Consider the following 14303-nt stretch of genomic DNA (forward strand, 5'->3'; position numbering starts at 1 on the left):
CCCAGAAAATGAACACTGTTATACATAAAAGAACACTGGATACAAGTAGGATGTCCTGCCAGTCTTTCCTTACATCCCCTTTTGCTTGTCTCTGTCTCTTCTGTGAATCAGCCACACTTGCTCCTGTTGGGCTTTCATCTGACTTGGCACTAGGGAATTTGTGTTCTTTCCACTAGTTCTTTTAAGATTAGAAAAAGGCCAATTCCTTTCTCTTCCACTTAAATTACAAAAGCATTGCTTATTTACTGTAAGCAGGGAAGACATAAAATGTAAAAGGAGAAATGAATCATATCCTATGACTTGTTCACTCAGATCCTCCTGATATAAATAGGATTAATGGACTAGTAAGTACCATTTTTTTAAATCCATCCATTTTCACTAAAGTATTTCCAAGCTCATACCCATAAAAGGATTTATGTGGATGATGTTTTATTATTGGTTTTCACAAAATTGAGATTCAGTCATGCATATTATTATTAAATTGGTTTTTTAATAATGTATTTTTATGGTATTTTTTCTATTACCATTTATTCCCATTATACCTTCTTCTTCATCCACCCACACTCTTCTCCCCTGCAATCACCTTGCTGTCCTCCAGGTGGATATAACTCATTTAAACAATGGCAAATATTTTACTCATGGGAAGTTGGTATTATACTTTATATAACCATTTGCTTATTTATTGGGAGTCCAATTATTTTCAATTTTCTCCTATACAAATAATTTTGTGATAAATATTTTCATCATGTATCTCTACATACTAGTGAGTTTATTGCTATAGGATTACTCCCAATGTTTATATTATTAGATCAAGGGAAAAGCAGGTGTACATATGTACAAATGTTATGATATAGTCAAATTATTTTCTCAGGTTAATTATTTTCAGTTGTCTTCTGCATATCTGGATAGGAGATGCTGAGATTTTTCAAAAACCTGACTCTTAAGCCAAGTCACATAGACTTTCCAAACTCAATAATCTTACAAAGCCCACAAGTCTCATTCTATTTGAAGTCTGAATAAGGGTAATAGATGCTTTGCTTTGCTTTCTTTTTCCTCCTCTCTCTTCTTTCTATCTCTTCCTTCCTTCTTTTACATTTTCACAGTGTTTTCTCTCCCCTAAACATTTCTTCCTGCCTCTTGGTTTGTTCTCTTCCACCACACTACACCCCATTGAGATATACTTTGGACAATATGATGGGAGTTGCCAGAAATCCACAGCAGGGACAAATAGATATTTTATAGGCAGAGCCTCACTCCCTTCCTTGCCTCTTTTTCTTCATCTTTATGTTCTTACTCTTCTGAAAGACTGAAGAAATATTAAACTATAAGTCCTTATCCTCATAAGAATTTTCTACAATCAAACCCAATAACTGAGGGTTAGTGATGTTTTGAATCCTGAAGTAACAACCACCCAAGAGAGGTCCTGCCATCATTTTCAGAGATGTTCTCTGCATAGGGCAGGAGGATTAATAAGATGAAATGGAAAGATAAGACCAAACTGATATTTCATGGCAAGTACTGTATATACTTCTGTTTTCTTGTGTTGTTTTGAATTTGTGTCCATTTTCTTTGGTTTCAATTTTTACATGTATTTTGTTTGATACTCTGTGTCTGCTTAATAACGTTTTTCTTAGTATATTTATTTGAGTCTCATGGACGCATTTTTGTCTCACTAACTAGCTAGTAAACTATTTGTCTCTAAATTCTAATTGTTCTTGTCCTTTAAAAAATTTGTCCTGTCCCTATAGTCATCTTTTTGGCTTGTCAATTTTTCACACTAAAAAAATTATAAGGAAAGTTTACAATTTGTTGGATAATTTCCCTCTAAAAAGTATAACTGCAATACTGAATACGAATTATTTCTGTGATCTCGGACTTACTTGTTTTTAACATTCACTATTTATTACCACATATCATTAATATTAATTTATATTTCCTTCATTGTACTGATTAGCAAGATTTAAGAGATTTCTATTTCACTGGATCTTATTCAGTGGTTCATTCAGTTACTGTTCATCAAGATCCTATACATAGCATTTATAGGTTCTCAATGTATATTTGTTGAATGAATATGCATGATGTGCCAGGCACTGTCTTAATAGCAGATACACAGACATGAATAAGATATGCAAGGTCCTTCCTCTAGGGGAGCTTTCATTGGGGTGAGAATGCAGGGTATGTTTGCATTTGGATTTGTAGTGGAATGTGGAGAGTGATAAACAAGTAAACAGATAAAGTAATTTCAGCTAGTGATAGAGGCTAGGGTCCGATGAGTGTCTCAGTAACTCAGGCCACTAGATTACCTATAAGTCCTGTGTTTTCTCAATTGTCATTGGACTAAACCAAGGATCCCAAACAATCTTACTGTGGGAGCAAGACCACAGCCAGCTTTCCCTGATCTAGTGCTTCCCCATTGTCTGCTTCTGCAGGAATGAGATTCAAGAGCTGCCCTACTGCTGGCTCCTGCACAGGTACATGAGTCAATAACACCTCCCCTGTGGGCTCCTTCCTTCCCACCAGGGGAGGTAACACGAGGTCCTGCTGCCTTGTCAGACAGAGACAAGCTCCGACTCAGGGATGGAGGCACTGAGTGCTCAGGACGAGTGGAGGTTTGGCACAATGGCTCCTGGGGCACAGTGTGTGATGACTCCTGGAGCCTGGCAGAGGCCGAGGTGGTGTGTCAGCAGCTGGGCTGTGGCTCTGCCCTAGAAGCCCTGCAGGAGGCAGCATTTGGCCCAGGAAAAGGGCACATCTGGCTGGATGAAGTGCAGTGCAGGAACAGAGAGTCCTCCCTGTGGTCCTGTGCTGCAGAGGCCTGGGGGCAGAGTGACTGCAAGCATGAGGAGGACGCTGGAGTGAGGTGCTCTGGTGAGTGGTGGACAGTGGGTTGAGCTCTGCTTGAGCTGGAGCTGGAGTGGGGCAATGGGCTGGGCTGAGATGAGATGGACAGTTGGTATTCAGAAAGCATCTAGGGGCTGCAGCCCTGGATTAGGAAAGGGGGAGCTGGGAGGACACAATATTGTTTATTTGCTAACTTAAGGGAGATTGCAGGGTTCAGGTAAGAAAAGTGGGTTACCCTGCATTCTGGCCTATTCCTGTGCTCCCAACTCTTGTTTTTCTCTCTAGGTAAAAGAATAACATTGCCAACGACTGCAGCAGGTGCAGTGCCACCATCCATGGGTATGAGACCATGGTCAAATTCTTGGGACATGTTCTATAGAACCTCTGACAGAATTAGCCAACTCAGAAAGGAAAGATCCCAAGGAGCAACTGGGTGCTGGGGAGTTATCAGGATGTTTTCCTTGGACAAACTTCCCCTTCCTTGGTTCACTGTGCCAGAAGTTTCTCATGCCTTCAGGCCATGGGAGGCTGGCTCTAAGGATTTCTTCACCTCCCCATGATTGTAGCTCCTCAGCAGCTGACACCTATGCCAAGATTGTTTGGTATTCTAGTCTGGTGAAGCCCAAGAGAAGGGGCTGAAGCTGTGCCCTGGTCCTCAGAGATTCTTGTACTTCCAGTGCTCCCTGATAACCCCCAGCATTCCCATGGACGATACTGCAGTGGAGTTGAATTTATCTTAGGACATGGGCTGAGAGAGTGCCCACCAAGGTGGTAGTCAATCCCATTATGTTGGAAGCTGGTATTTCACTGTCCTGAGCTCTCTGGAAATGTTGGTATAAGTGACATTAACTGTACATGTGCCCTTCTCCAAATCTTCTTGGCTTTGTTCTTTTAGGGACCAGATCTGGCCCAAGACCTGTCCCTGGCATCTTCTCCCTGCCTGGGATTCTTTGCCTCATCCTGGGGGCGCTTCTCTTCCTGGTCCTCATCATCCTGGTGATTCAGCTGCACAGATGGAGAGTAGAGCACAGAGGTGGGCTACATGGGGTACTGGATAACATGGAAAGTGTATGCAAGCAGGAAATAAGGCAGGGGTGCCAAGTGGAAACTGGGCAAGGCATCTCTTTTTGTGCCATTAGTTTGCAAAATCCATATGTCCCTCATTACCTACTAAGGACTGAATATACAGACATTCTAGAGAGTGGGGTATGAGCACTAAGTCATGGCTTTTTATGTGAGATGGGAAAGAGTAGGAGCTAGCTTTGGATACAGGGTCAGACAAAGGAAGAAAGTATAGGCATGGTGCTTGGGCATAAGACTACACAGGAACCCTGAAAACCATGAGGGTCTTTCCAGTGTGAGTGGAGATACAATGAAGGATCACCCTGTTGGTTCAGCACTGTCAGGGGGCAATCTCTGACCTGCTGGTGGTTTTCTCAGCCTTATCCAGCTTTGAAGATGCTCTTGACCAGGCTGTGTATGAGGAGATTGACTATCTTGTAACACCGAACAAAGAGGATTTTCTGAGCAGCTCAGGTGAGTGTCCCTGCCTTGTCCTCCTGGAACCTCTACTTCTCAGCCATCCACTGGCTGGGAGCCTGGTCTTCTCAACATATGCAGACCTCACATATACCCTAGGCTCACAGAGGCATGAGGAGTCTGTCCAGAGTCCCTGGAGCTCCAAGCCTTCCCTTGATACCACAGAGCCATGCTAACCCATCACTTCTTCTGGCCTTACCGTGGAACCATGGACATAGAAAGGATTGTTGTTTGTTTTTGTGATGTTTTTTCCCACTTTAGAGTTCCTGTCAGATGACTCGGTAACAAAACTGCCATATCACACCAGCGATGGTGAGTAGAGTAGTGACTATAAATCTGTTCTAGGTAGGAGAGTTGGATCTGTCCTGGCTGGGCACTGGGGACAAGGGAATTTCCCCCAGAGATGAGAGCCAAGGGCAATAGTTTCCCTTTGACTGAGATGAGAGGGTTCCTTTGTCTTACTGGGCTCTAGTCTCCCTCTTCTCTGGTGGCTCTGCAATGCCCCATTATGACATTGGGTTCTCAGTGTCCACAACCACCCTCATTCAGTCACAAGAGCACAAATTATTTTTAAAAATAACATCTGGAAAGTATAATCTGATATAAGATTTTAGTAACAGCCTCCAGTTTAAGAGTTCCTTTGAAAAATTTTTTAGTTTTAATCAAGAAATACTGACATATTTGGATCATTTTCTGGTTTATTGGCACACAGAAATGAAATACATGGTCTTGGAAAGACCTGTTAAAACATGGGGTGAATGGTGCCTCTGTTCAGCTGCCATCAGAATCTCTGGGTCAGAAAGGACTGTAGGTATTATCTAAACCATCCAATTTACTGGGGTTTTACCTGATCCCCTTGTCTGACCATAGAAGACTCAGCTGAGAGGACTGATGCCTTTGCTGAGGGTTATGATGATGCAGAAGAGCTACCAGTGCCCAAGCCTCCTTCTGCCTCTCAGATGGGTGAGCAGGAAGTGCTCCCAGAGGAGAATGGAGTGAGAGCTTTTCAGACAGGTGAGTGGGATTAATTAATCCCTGTCATATTTTGTCTCTGACCTAGACAGGATGAATTTGAACTTCTCAATGCCCATTCTTCTTGTAGGTTCAAAATTTGGATGACCTCATATGTTTGATAGTATCACTTAGACCATGTGCCTTTCTCTAACTTTCATGGTCCTTGAGAGGGAGGAAGCACTGTGTAGTCTTGGTAGCTGTTTTTCCATAACTTCATCCTTTTTTCTTTTATTTTTGTTTTGTTTTTCAAGTATAGTTGTCTCCATTTCCCCCACACCACTACTCTCTCCACCCCATGGAACCCCAACTCCCACCCTCAAACCTAACCCTTTTTGGCCTTGTCCATGGGTCCTTTATATATGTTCCTTAATGACCCTTCCTCTTCTTTATCCCGTTACCCTTCTCTCCTCTTCCCTCTGATTGCTTTCAGTTTGTTCTTTATTTCAATGTTTCTGGTCATATTTTCCTTGTTTGTCTGTTACGTTGATTAGGTTTCAGGTGTAGGTGAGATCATATGGCATTTGTCTTTCACCCTTTGGCTTGTATCACCTAGCATAATGATCTCCAATTCGATCCATGTTGTCATGAAGGGAATGATGGCCACCATAAGCAATAGAACAAACAACAAGTGCAGGTAAGGATGTGGAGAAAAAGGGAACCCTAGTACACATTTTTGTGGGAAGGCAGACTGGTGCAATCATTGTGGAAAACAGTATGAAATTTCCTCAAAAAAACTAAAAATGGAACTGCCTTTTGACCTGGCAATTCCACTGATGGGATTATACCCTAAGAATCATAAAACACTAATTCAAAAAAACCTATGCACCCCAATGTTTATAGCAGCACAATTTACAATAGCCAAGTGCTGGAAGCAACCCAACTGCCCATCAGTAAATGAGTGGATCAAAACACTGGTACACTTACACAATGGAACACTACACAGCAGAAAGAAAGAAGGAGCTCCTACCCTTTGTTATTTTAAACATTTTATTGTTTATGCTGTTACAATTGTCCTAATTTTCCCCCTTTACACTTCTCTGCCCAGTCCCCCCCTCATTCCCACAGTCAATCCCCACTCCATTGTCCATGTCCATGGTTTATTCTTATATGTTCGTTGACTAATTCCTTCACTTCCTTTCAACCAGTCCCCTTCTCCTCCTTCCTCTCTCACAGCTGTTGGTCTGTTGCATGTTTTCTATGCCTCTGCCTCTATTTTTCTCACTAGTTTCTGTTTTTCATTAGATTCCTCTTATAAGTAAGATCTTATGGTATTTGTCTTTCATTGACTGGCTTATTTCACTTAGCATAGTAGTTTCGGGGTCCATCCATACTGCTGCAAAAGGTAAGAATTTCTTCTTGTTTACTGCAGCATAGTATTCCATTATTTAAATGTACCTCTTACACAAGCCCAAACCAGGGCCTAAACCCACGCCCCAGGAAACTAACTCATGACCTTTCAGTTTGCACTCTGCTGCCCAACCAACTGAGCCTCAATGACCAGGAAAGTTATCAAATCCTCTTAAATTCAGACTTTCCTCTCCATCACTTCCTCTTAATTTTCAGGAAATCCTCATTTCTTGTCCATCTATTTATAAAGCCTTCTAAGCAAATTATATCAACTCATCTCTCTTTATTAGAAGTTGATGGAGGACAAACTAGCACTCTCCCACAAACCTGCATCTAAGTGGGCAAGAAAGCAAGGAAGATGAGAGGAGATCCAGAAGGAATATAGACAGAAGAATCTGGAACTTTTAGCTATATGAGTTTTACAGATTTAGAGATACAGTATAGTCATCAATATCCATGTGAGGTGTAATACATATGGCTGCAGTAGCACCAAGCACAGGAGTAATAGAAACACACTGTTGCAAAGTTCTTATATTTTACCTGACTTAGTACAGTTTTTCCTCTAATGAGACTGTGATAAGATAATGCTGCCTGTTCTAATTTCTAGAGGAACCACTAAAAATTGATGTAAAGTTATATAGCTAAAAACCCAGTAGAGGACTTAAACCAAAATATTACATATGTTCATTTAACTAAAAAGAAAGTAGGAGAAAACTAAAAATGGATCTGCCTTTTGACCCAGCAATTCCATTGCTGGGACTCTATCCTAAGAACACTAAACACCAATACAAAAGAACCTTTGCACCCCGATGTTCATAGCAGCACAATTTACAATAGCTAGGTGCTGGAAGCAACCTAGATGCCCATCAGTAAATGAATGGATCAAAAAACTATGGTACATTTACACAATGGAATTCTATACAGCAGAAAGAAAGAAGGAGCTCATACCCTTTGCAACAGCATGGATGGAGCTGGAAAGCATTATGCTAAGTGAAACAAGCCAGGCAGTGAAAGACAAATACCACATGATATCACCTTTAACAGGAATCTAAACAACAAAACAAAACAAAACAAAACAAAAAACTAGCAAAATATAACCAAAGACACTGAAATAGGGGATAGTCTGACAGTGGCCAGAGGGGAGAGAAGAGGGAATTTCAGGGGGGAATGGGTAGGGATTACAGGAACAAATTTGGAGGACACATGGACAAAAACTAAGGGTGGGGGGTGGTGGGGGGAAGGGGGGAGGGTTGGGTGGAGGGGCTGAAACGGGAGTAGGGGGCAGAAAACTGTACTTGAACAATGATTGAAATAAAAAAAAATAAAATAAAATAAAATAAAATAAAAATAAAAAGAAAGTAGGAAAAGAAGAACAAAAGAGACAGAGAGAGAGTAAATAGAAAATAGAGAGCAAAATGGTAGTGCTAAACCCAACCGTATTATAATTATATTAGATGTAAATTGACAAATAGTCCAATTACAAGACATCAGTTGACTACTGCACATCAATTAGAGTAGCGAAAATGAGCAATAGTGATCGTAACAATTTGACAAAGAGGGAAGAAACATAAAATGGAGTAAAAATAGCCTCTTCAACAAATGGTGTTGGGAGATCTGGACAGCTATGTGCAAAAAAATGAAACTTGATCACCAACTTACACCATACACAAGAATAAATTCAATGTGGATAAAAGACTTATATGTAAGTCATGACACCATACAAGTCCTAGAGGAAAACATAGGCAGGAAAATCACAGACATTCCACACAGCAACATCTTCACTGATATGTCCCCTAAGGCAGTGGACATAAAAGAAAGAACAAACAAATGGAACCTCATCAAATTAAAGAGCTTCTGCTTGGCTAAAGAAAACAGCATTAAAATGAAAAGAGAACCAATATATGGAAAAATATATTTGCCAATGATACCTTGGACAAGGTTTTGATCTCCAAAATATATAAAAACTCACACAACTCCACTCCAGGAAGAAAATAAATAAATAAATAAATAAATAAATAAATAAAGGGCAAAAGGCTTGAACAGACACTTTTCTGAGGACATATGGAGGACCCAGAGACATATAAAAGGACACTCAGCATCACTAGTCATCAGAGAGATGCAAATTAAAACCACAATTGGATACCACTTCACACTGGTCAGAATGGCCATCATAAACAAAGCAACAAATAAGTGTTGGACAGAATGTAGAGAAAACAAAACCCTAGTGCACTGTTGGTGGGATTGAAACTGGTGCAGCCACTATGCAAAACAGTATGGAATTTCCACAGAAAACTAAAAATGGAACTGCCTTTTGACCCAGAAATTCCATGCTGGGATTATATCCTAGGAGCCCTGAAACACCAATTCAAAAGAACCTGGTGTGTTCATAGCAGCACAGTTCACAATAGCCAAGTGCTATAAGCAACCTAAGTACTCATCAGTAAATGAATGGATCAAAAAACTATGGTACATTTACACAGTGGAATACTACACAGGAGAAAGAAAGAAGGAGCTCCTACCCTTTGCAACATCATGGATGGAACTGGACAACATTATGCTAAGTGAAATAAGCTGACTGGTGAGGGACAAATACCATATATTCTCACCTTTAACTGGAACATAATCAACAACAACAAAAAAGCAAACAAAATATAACCAGAGACATTGAAATTAAGAACAATCTAACAATAGCCAGAGGGGACAGGGAGGGAACAATGAGGGAAGGGTTTTTAGGAACTATTATAAAGGACACATGGACAAAACCAAGGGGTAGGGTGGAAGCAAGGGAGGGAGGTGTATTTGGATGGGTTGGGGAGAGTGTTAGGGGGGGAATGCAGATAACTATAATTGAACAACAATAAAATAATTTTAAAAATAAAATAAAATACATAAATGTTATCTTTAAGCTGATGATCATCACAAAAAAATAGTGATCATAACAAATACTGATGTAGACGCAGAGAAACTGCATTGTTGGTGGGTATAAAACCACTTTGGCACTGTTTTCAAACTAAACATGCACTTACCACACAATGCAGTCATTACATTCTTGGACATTTATCCCAGAGAATAAAAATTTATGTTTATGCAAAACCTGTACACGACTGTTCTTAGCACTTTTATTAGTAATAACAAAATTACTAATTTTGGCAGAGGCTGAGGTGGTGTGTCAGCAGCTGGGCTGTGGCTCTTCCCTGGAAGCCCTGCAGGAGGCAATGTCTGACCCAGGAAATGGGCACATCTGGCTGGGTGACGTGAAGTGCAGGGGCAGGGAGTCTTCCCTGTGGGCCTGTGTTGCAGAGCCCTGGGGGTAAAACAACTGCAAGCACAAAGAAGATGGTGTAGTGAGGTGCTCTGCTGAGTGGGAGGTCCAAAAATGTTGGGCTATGATGGAAGGACATACGAGTTTGTACCCAGAAGCACTTCCTGAATTAACCTGCTATTCTGTGCTCTGGTTCCAGGGAGAACTATTGCCTGATCTCCTGTGATAGAAGAGACATCCGTATTTTTAGGGGCCTGCTCTATGGAATTTACATATTTCTGGCAAAATTAATCATGTCAGTATAGGAAAGACCTAGTGATCAGGAATTTATAATCCTATAAAGTTGTGGCAGCTGTAATTCTCCACAGCTTTATCAGCTACCATTTTATAAAAATCCCTTAAAGCCAGGTTTAGTTTGGGTTGACAATGCTCAGGGCAAAACCTGGGTTGATCACTTCTTGAGGTTCAGACAGACCCACTGTATCTGAAAGGTGATTTCATGGTCTTGAGGACTCAGGAGATAACCAGGATAAAGGCATGTTCTCCTGGATTTATCAGCCTCTCTAAAACTGCATGCACAACCTGCTTCTCTTCCCTGGCAACAAATCAGATCAGCTCATCTCTGGTATCTCCTCCTTACTGAGATCCTCTGTAGCATACTGGGGGCTCTTCTTTTTCTGGCCCTTACCATCCTGGGGATTCAGCTACACAGACAGAGAGCAGAGCCCCATAGTGTGCTGTAGGGAGGCTAAGTGATCTGGAAAGTAGTGAGAAGGGTATAGAACAGGTCAGCTGTGATATCAAGAAAAGTGCACAAGTATTGGTTTTCATCCCACTATCTGGGAAAACTCCACTTTCTCTTCAACAGACTTCAGAATTTGGAAGAATTGAATCCTTTGTCCTGGGTTGAATGTAAAACCGCTCAATAATTTAGGCTTCCTTTTAAAAAATTATGACCTCCTATGTGAATAGTGTCTGTGGAATTCAGCATAGAATCAAAATCAGGGTTGGGAAACCTAGGTCTGTCCCAAAGGGACACAGGGCTAAGAAGGGGCCCTGGTAGCCCATAGGGGGTTTTCCAAGAATGAGCATTGCAGAGTTCTAGAAGCTTTGTCTCTTGGTAAAGGGAACATCTGCAGGGTAGTCTCTGCACTCATACCATATTCCCCAGCCTTGTCTGCTGTTGAAGATGCTCCCAATGAGGTCATATACCAGGAGATTGATTACCCCATAAAACTAGAGAAGCAGGACTTGTCAGACAGCTCAGGTGGGTTCCAGGCTTTCCCCTCTGTTCATGAGCTGGCCATGGGTTATCTTGAGCAAGCACAGACCCAAACACCAACTCAACTTCACACAATCAGCCTCCTCCTAATCCAGGAGCTGAAAGCCCTCTCTCTACAAGCCTGAGGTCTCAAGGTTTTTTCTAAACAATGACACTGTGTCTCCTATGGAAAAAGTTTTTCCATTTGCCTGTATGTTTTTCTCCCTATCAGGAAACCTGTGTGACAACTCAGTGACTAAGCTGCTGTATTATGCAGGGGACAAGGAGGGGAATGGAGACTCTGACTCTACTCCAGATAGTAGGTCAACCCTCAGATGATAGGGATGAAGAGGAAGAATCTTTCTGAGGAGAATTCCATCATCTCTTATGATTAGTATGAAAAGGATCCCTTCTCTCCAATGCACAAATTTTCCTCCATCTGTCTAGTCTGTGACCACAGAAAGAAAAGATCAGACTGAGTTCTCTGTATTCACAGCTACCTCTACTCAGTTACAGACACACACCTAGTGAACTATGGATTCAAAGGCCATTTATTAAAACACCTAAAACTAATCACCTTAAAAATTCTGTATCAAGAGTGAATATTGGGAAGTACAGTTGGATCCTGAGATAGTATGATATTTAGATCATTTAGTGGATTATGTATATATTGAGATAAAAATTGATTTCAATAAACCCTGAAATACATTGGAGTGCTTAGTGCCTATACTTATCAAGTGCCACAAGCTCTTATTTATAAGAGACATAAGAGAGAAGAGTGTTCTCCTGGGTCTTCTCCAGATAATAATGTTGAGCAGCTCTTTGGATGAAGCATGCCCAGGAGAGTTCCTGGGGATTAAATCCTGAGGTCAACTGAGCTCTAGAGGGGATTAAAATACAAACCTCCTGTGACTGGGACAGGTAGGATCTCCTGTATCTGAGTGACCTGTGTCCAGGCTTCCCTCTCTCTGCCAGTTCTGGGTCTCCCACAGCTTCAGAAGGCATGTGAACAGCTTGGGTTCTCTTGTTCCAAATGCATCCTCCCTCAGTCACTGATATGTGCATATTACATGTTACAACTCTGTACCCTATGCTTGAAAATAGTACCTGAAATTCATAGCAAAATAGCTTTTGTTTATGTTTTGTGGTATAAATGACCATGTTAGAAAAATATTATTGACCTTGATATTTTGGGATATTTAAAAGATTTCAATAATGTCTGAGAATATTGAGATCAAATATATACCTTTGAGACAATCATGGAATATGGTATCTATATTTATTAGCTATTAGAATCTCTGCATTAGAAGGGACTTAGGGCATCACCTTGTCCAACCATATTATGATATTTCACCTACATCCTTATCTGTTTCAGAGCCCCCAGGACAACAAGTCAATGCCATAGGAAATGGTTATGATGATGCTGAAGAGTTATCTGTTTCTGAAATTCCTTCTTCCCTCGGCATGAGGGAGAATTATTTTTTCCCAAAAGAGCGAGGTGATGTCTGGTATTCCCAAAGAGGTGAGTGGACAGTTTGGTCTCCAGTAGCCTCATTTCCTTGTGATGGACAAGATGAGTATGGACCTATAGACAGTCAGTTTTCCTTTATTTGGATACTTAGATAAGATGAGCTCTTCTTTATCCCAGTATATTGTAGCCGTTTCATCTCTTCTGAGAGGGGAAACATACTGTGTGCATGTCCACCATCAATTGATGTAAACATCTCTATGAGTTACAAAGGCTTTGTTCCCATTTTATGGGAAATATATGTTCTGACAATAATTGTAGGTGATTCTTCAGATTGTGAGAAGGAATCTGAAAAGTTTTTTAATAACAATGTAAATTAAATTTCTGAACCATAAAAATTTCTTTTGGGGGACCATGTAACCAAATGTTTTAAGCTGACGTTGCCCACTATTAATGCAGAATATGCAGTGGCCTAAATTAGAGTCATAACATCTCAGCCCTGAAAGGAAACTAAGATACAATTTTCTCTCAATATTTCAATTGACAAAAACCTTCATTCCCTAGGACAATACTTTCTGTTTATATGTGAGCATATGGCCCTGGGCAACAGGGGGATCTGATTGAGCTGCTCCTTTTCAGCATCTGACAGAGAACCCAAGCTTTTCTCATGAACACTTTTAGGCAGGTTTGATCTATTATTGAGGTGTTGAGGCAAGGTCACCTGAGGTGCTCTTGAGTGGTCATCTCCTGCCTCCACTTCTTAAGAAATCAGGTCACTGGTGTGGAAGAGAGCATTCATGTATTTTTTCCTCTCCTTGTCATTATTCATCCACCTGCTTCCAAACTGTGGAGATCAAGACAATACTACACAGAGAAGCAGAACCAGTCTAAAGGAGCTCTATCTAGCCTTTCACACAAGCTCTGGGCCCCCACACATATTTGGTAGCCACTTTGTACTAGTCTCCTTCCTCAAGAGGACTCTGTCTTGTCTTTTTGTCACCACTGACGTCAGAATTCTCCTTACTGTTTCAGGCATCTCTCTCCAGTCTCCTAGTGAAGCTGTCAACACTAGCATGAAAGACAAAGGATTCTCTTTGGTCCTGAGACAAGAAGACCCTGGGTATGATGATGTTGAGCTTAGCACCATATAGCACCATTCTGGAAGCATGTAGCTCTTCAAAGAATCTTCTGTAACATTGTTTTTCAATAAATGAGAGCTTGTCTTCTTCCTTACTGCAGAGTTTTTACTTGTACCTATGATGAAAGGAAATTATTAATAATAAATACTCTGAGCTTCATAGATGCATGATATTCTTTAAGTATTTAGGTATTTTCACCCATCTCATCATGGAAAATTTAATCTAGAAACATTCTTCTTTCTTCAAGTGAAGTCTCAGTTGAACAGTCAGTGTTGTCACCTCCCCTCAGACTATGCTCTCACCTTCCTTTAGGTTTAGAGAGGGTCACACCTTCCTCGACCAGCATAAAACTCGGAATACTGGCCCTGAACTGGGTGTTTACTCTTAGGAAGATAAACTCAGAAACACATAACTGAATATTCCAAAACATTT

General features: G+C 40.9%; 1 protein-coding gene across 1 annotated transcript in view; it reads left to right on the forward strand.

The window, feature by feature from the left end:
* LOC114513902 (antigen WC1.1-like) overlaps window positions 1–13915 on the forward strand; it is a 109911-nt gene extending 95996 nt beyond the window's left edge. Inside the window, exons 21-27 of the mRNA XM_036016952.1 lie at window positions 2430–2471; window positions 2554–2868; window positions 3127–3159; window positions 3737–3874; window positions 4282–4377; window positions 12640–12786; window positions 13765–13915. Coding sequence (XP_035872845.1) covers window positions 2430–2471; window positions 2554–2868; window positions 3127–3159; window positions 3737–3874; window positions 4282–4377; window positions 12640–12786; window positions 13765–13883 — 890 coding nt within the window. The 3' untranslated portion in view covers window positions 13884–13915. The remainder of the gene's footprint in view (window positions 1–2429; window positions 2472–2553; window positions 2869–3126; window positions 3160–3736; window positions 3875–4281; window positions 4378–12639; window positions 12787–13764) is intronic.
* The last annotated feature ends 388 nt before the right edge of the window (window positions 13916–14303 follow it).

Source organism: Phyllostomus discolor, chromosome 2, assembly GCF_004126475.2.
Source record: "Phyllostomus discolor isolate MPI-MPIP mPhyDis1 chromosome 2, mPhyDis1.pri.v3, whole genome shotgun sequence".
In the NCBI taxonomy this organism is placed as follows: domain Eukaryota; kingdom Metazoa; phylum Chordata; class Mammalia; order Chiroptera; family Phyllostomidae; genus Phyllostomus; species Phyllostomus discolor.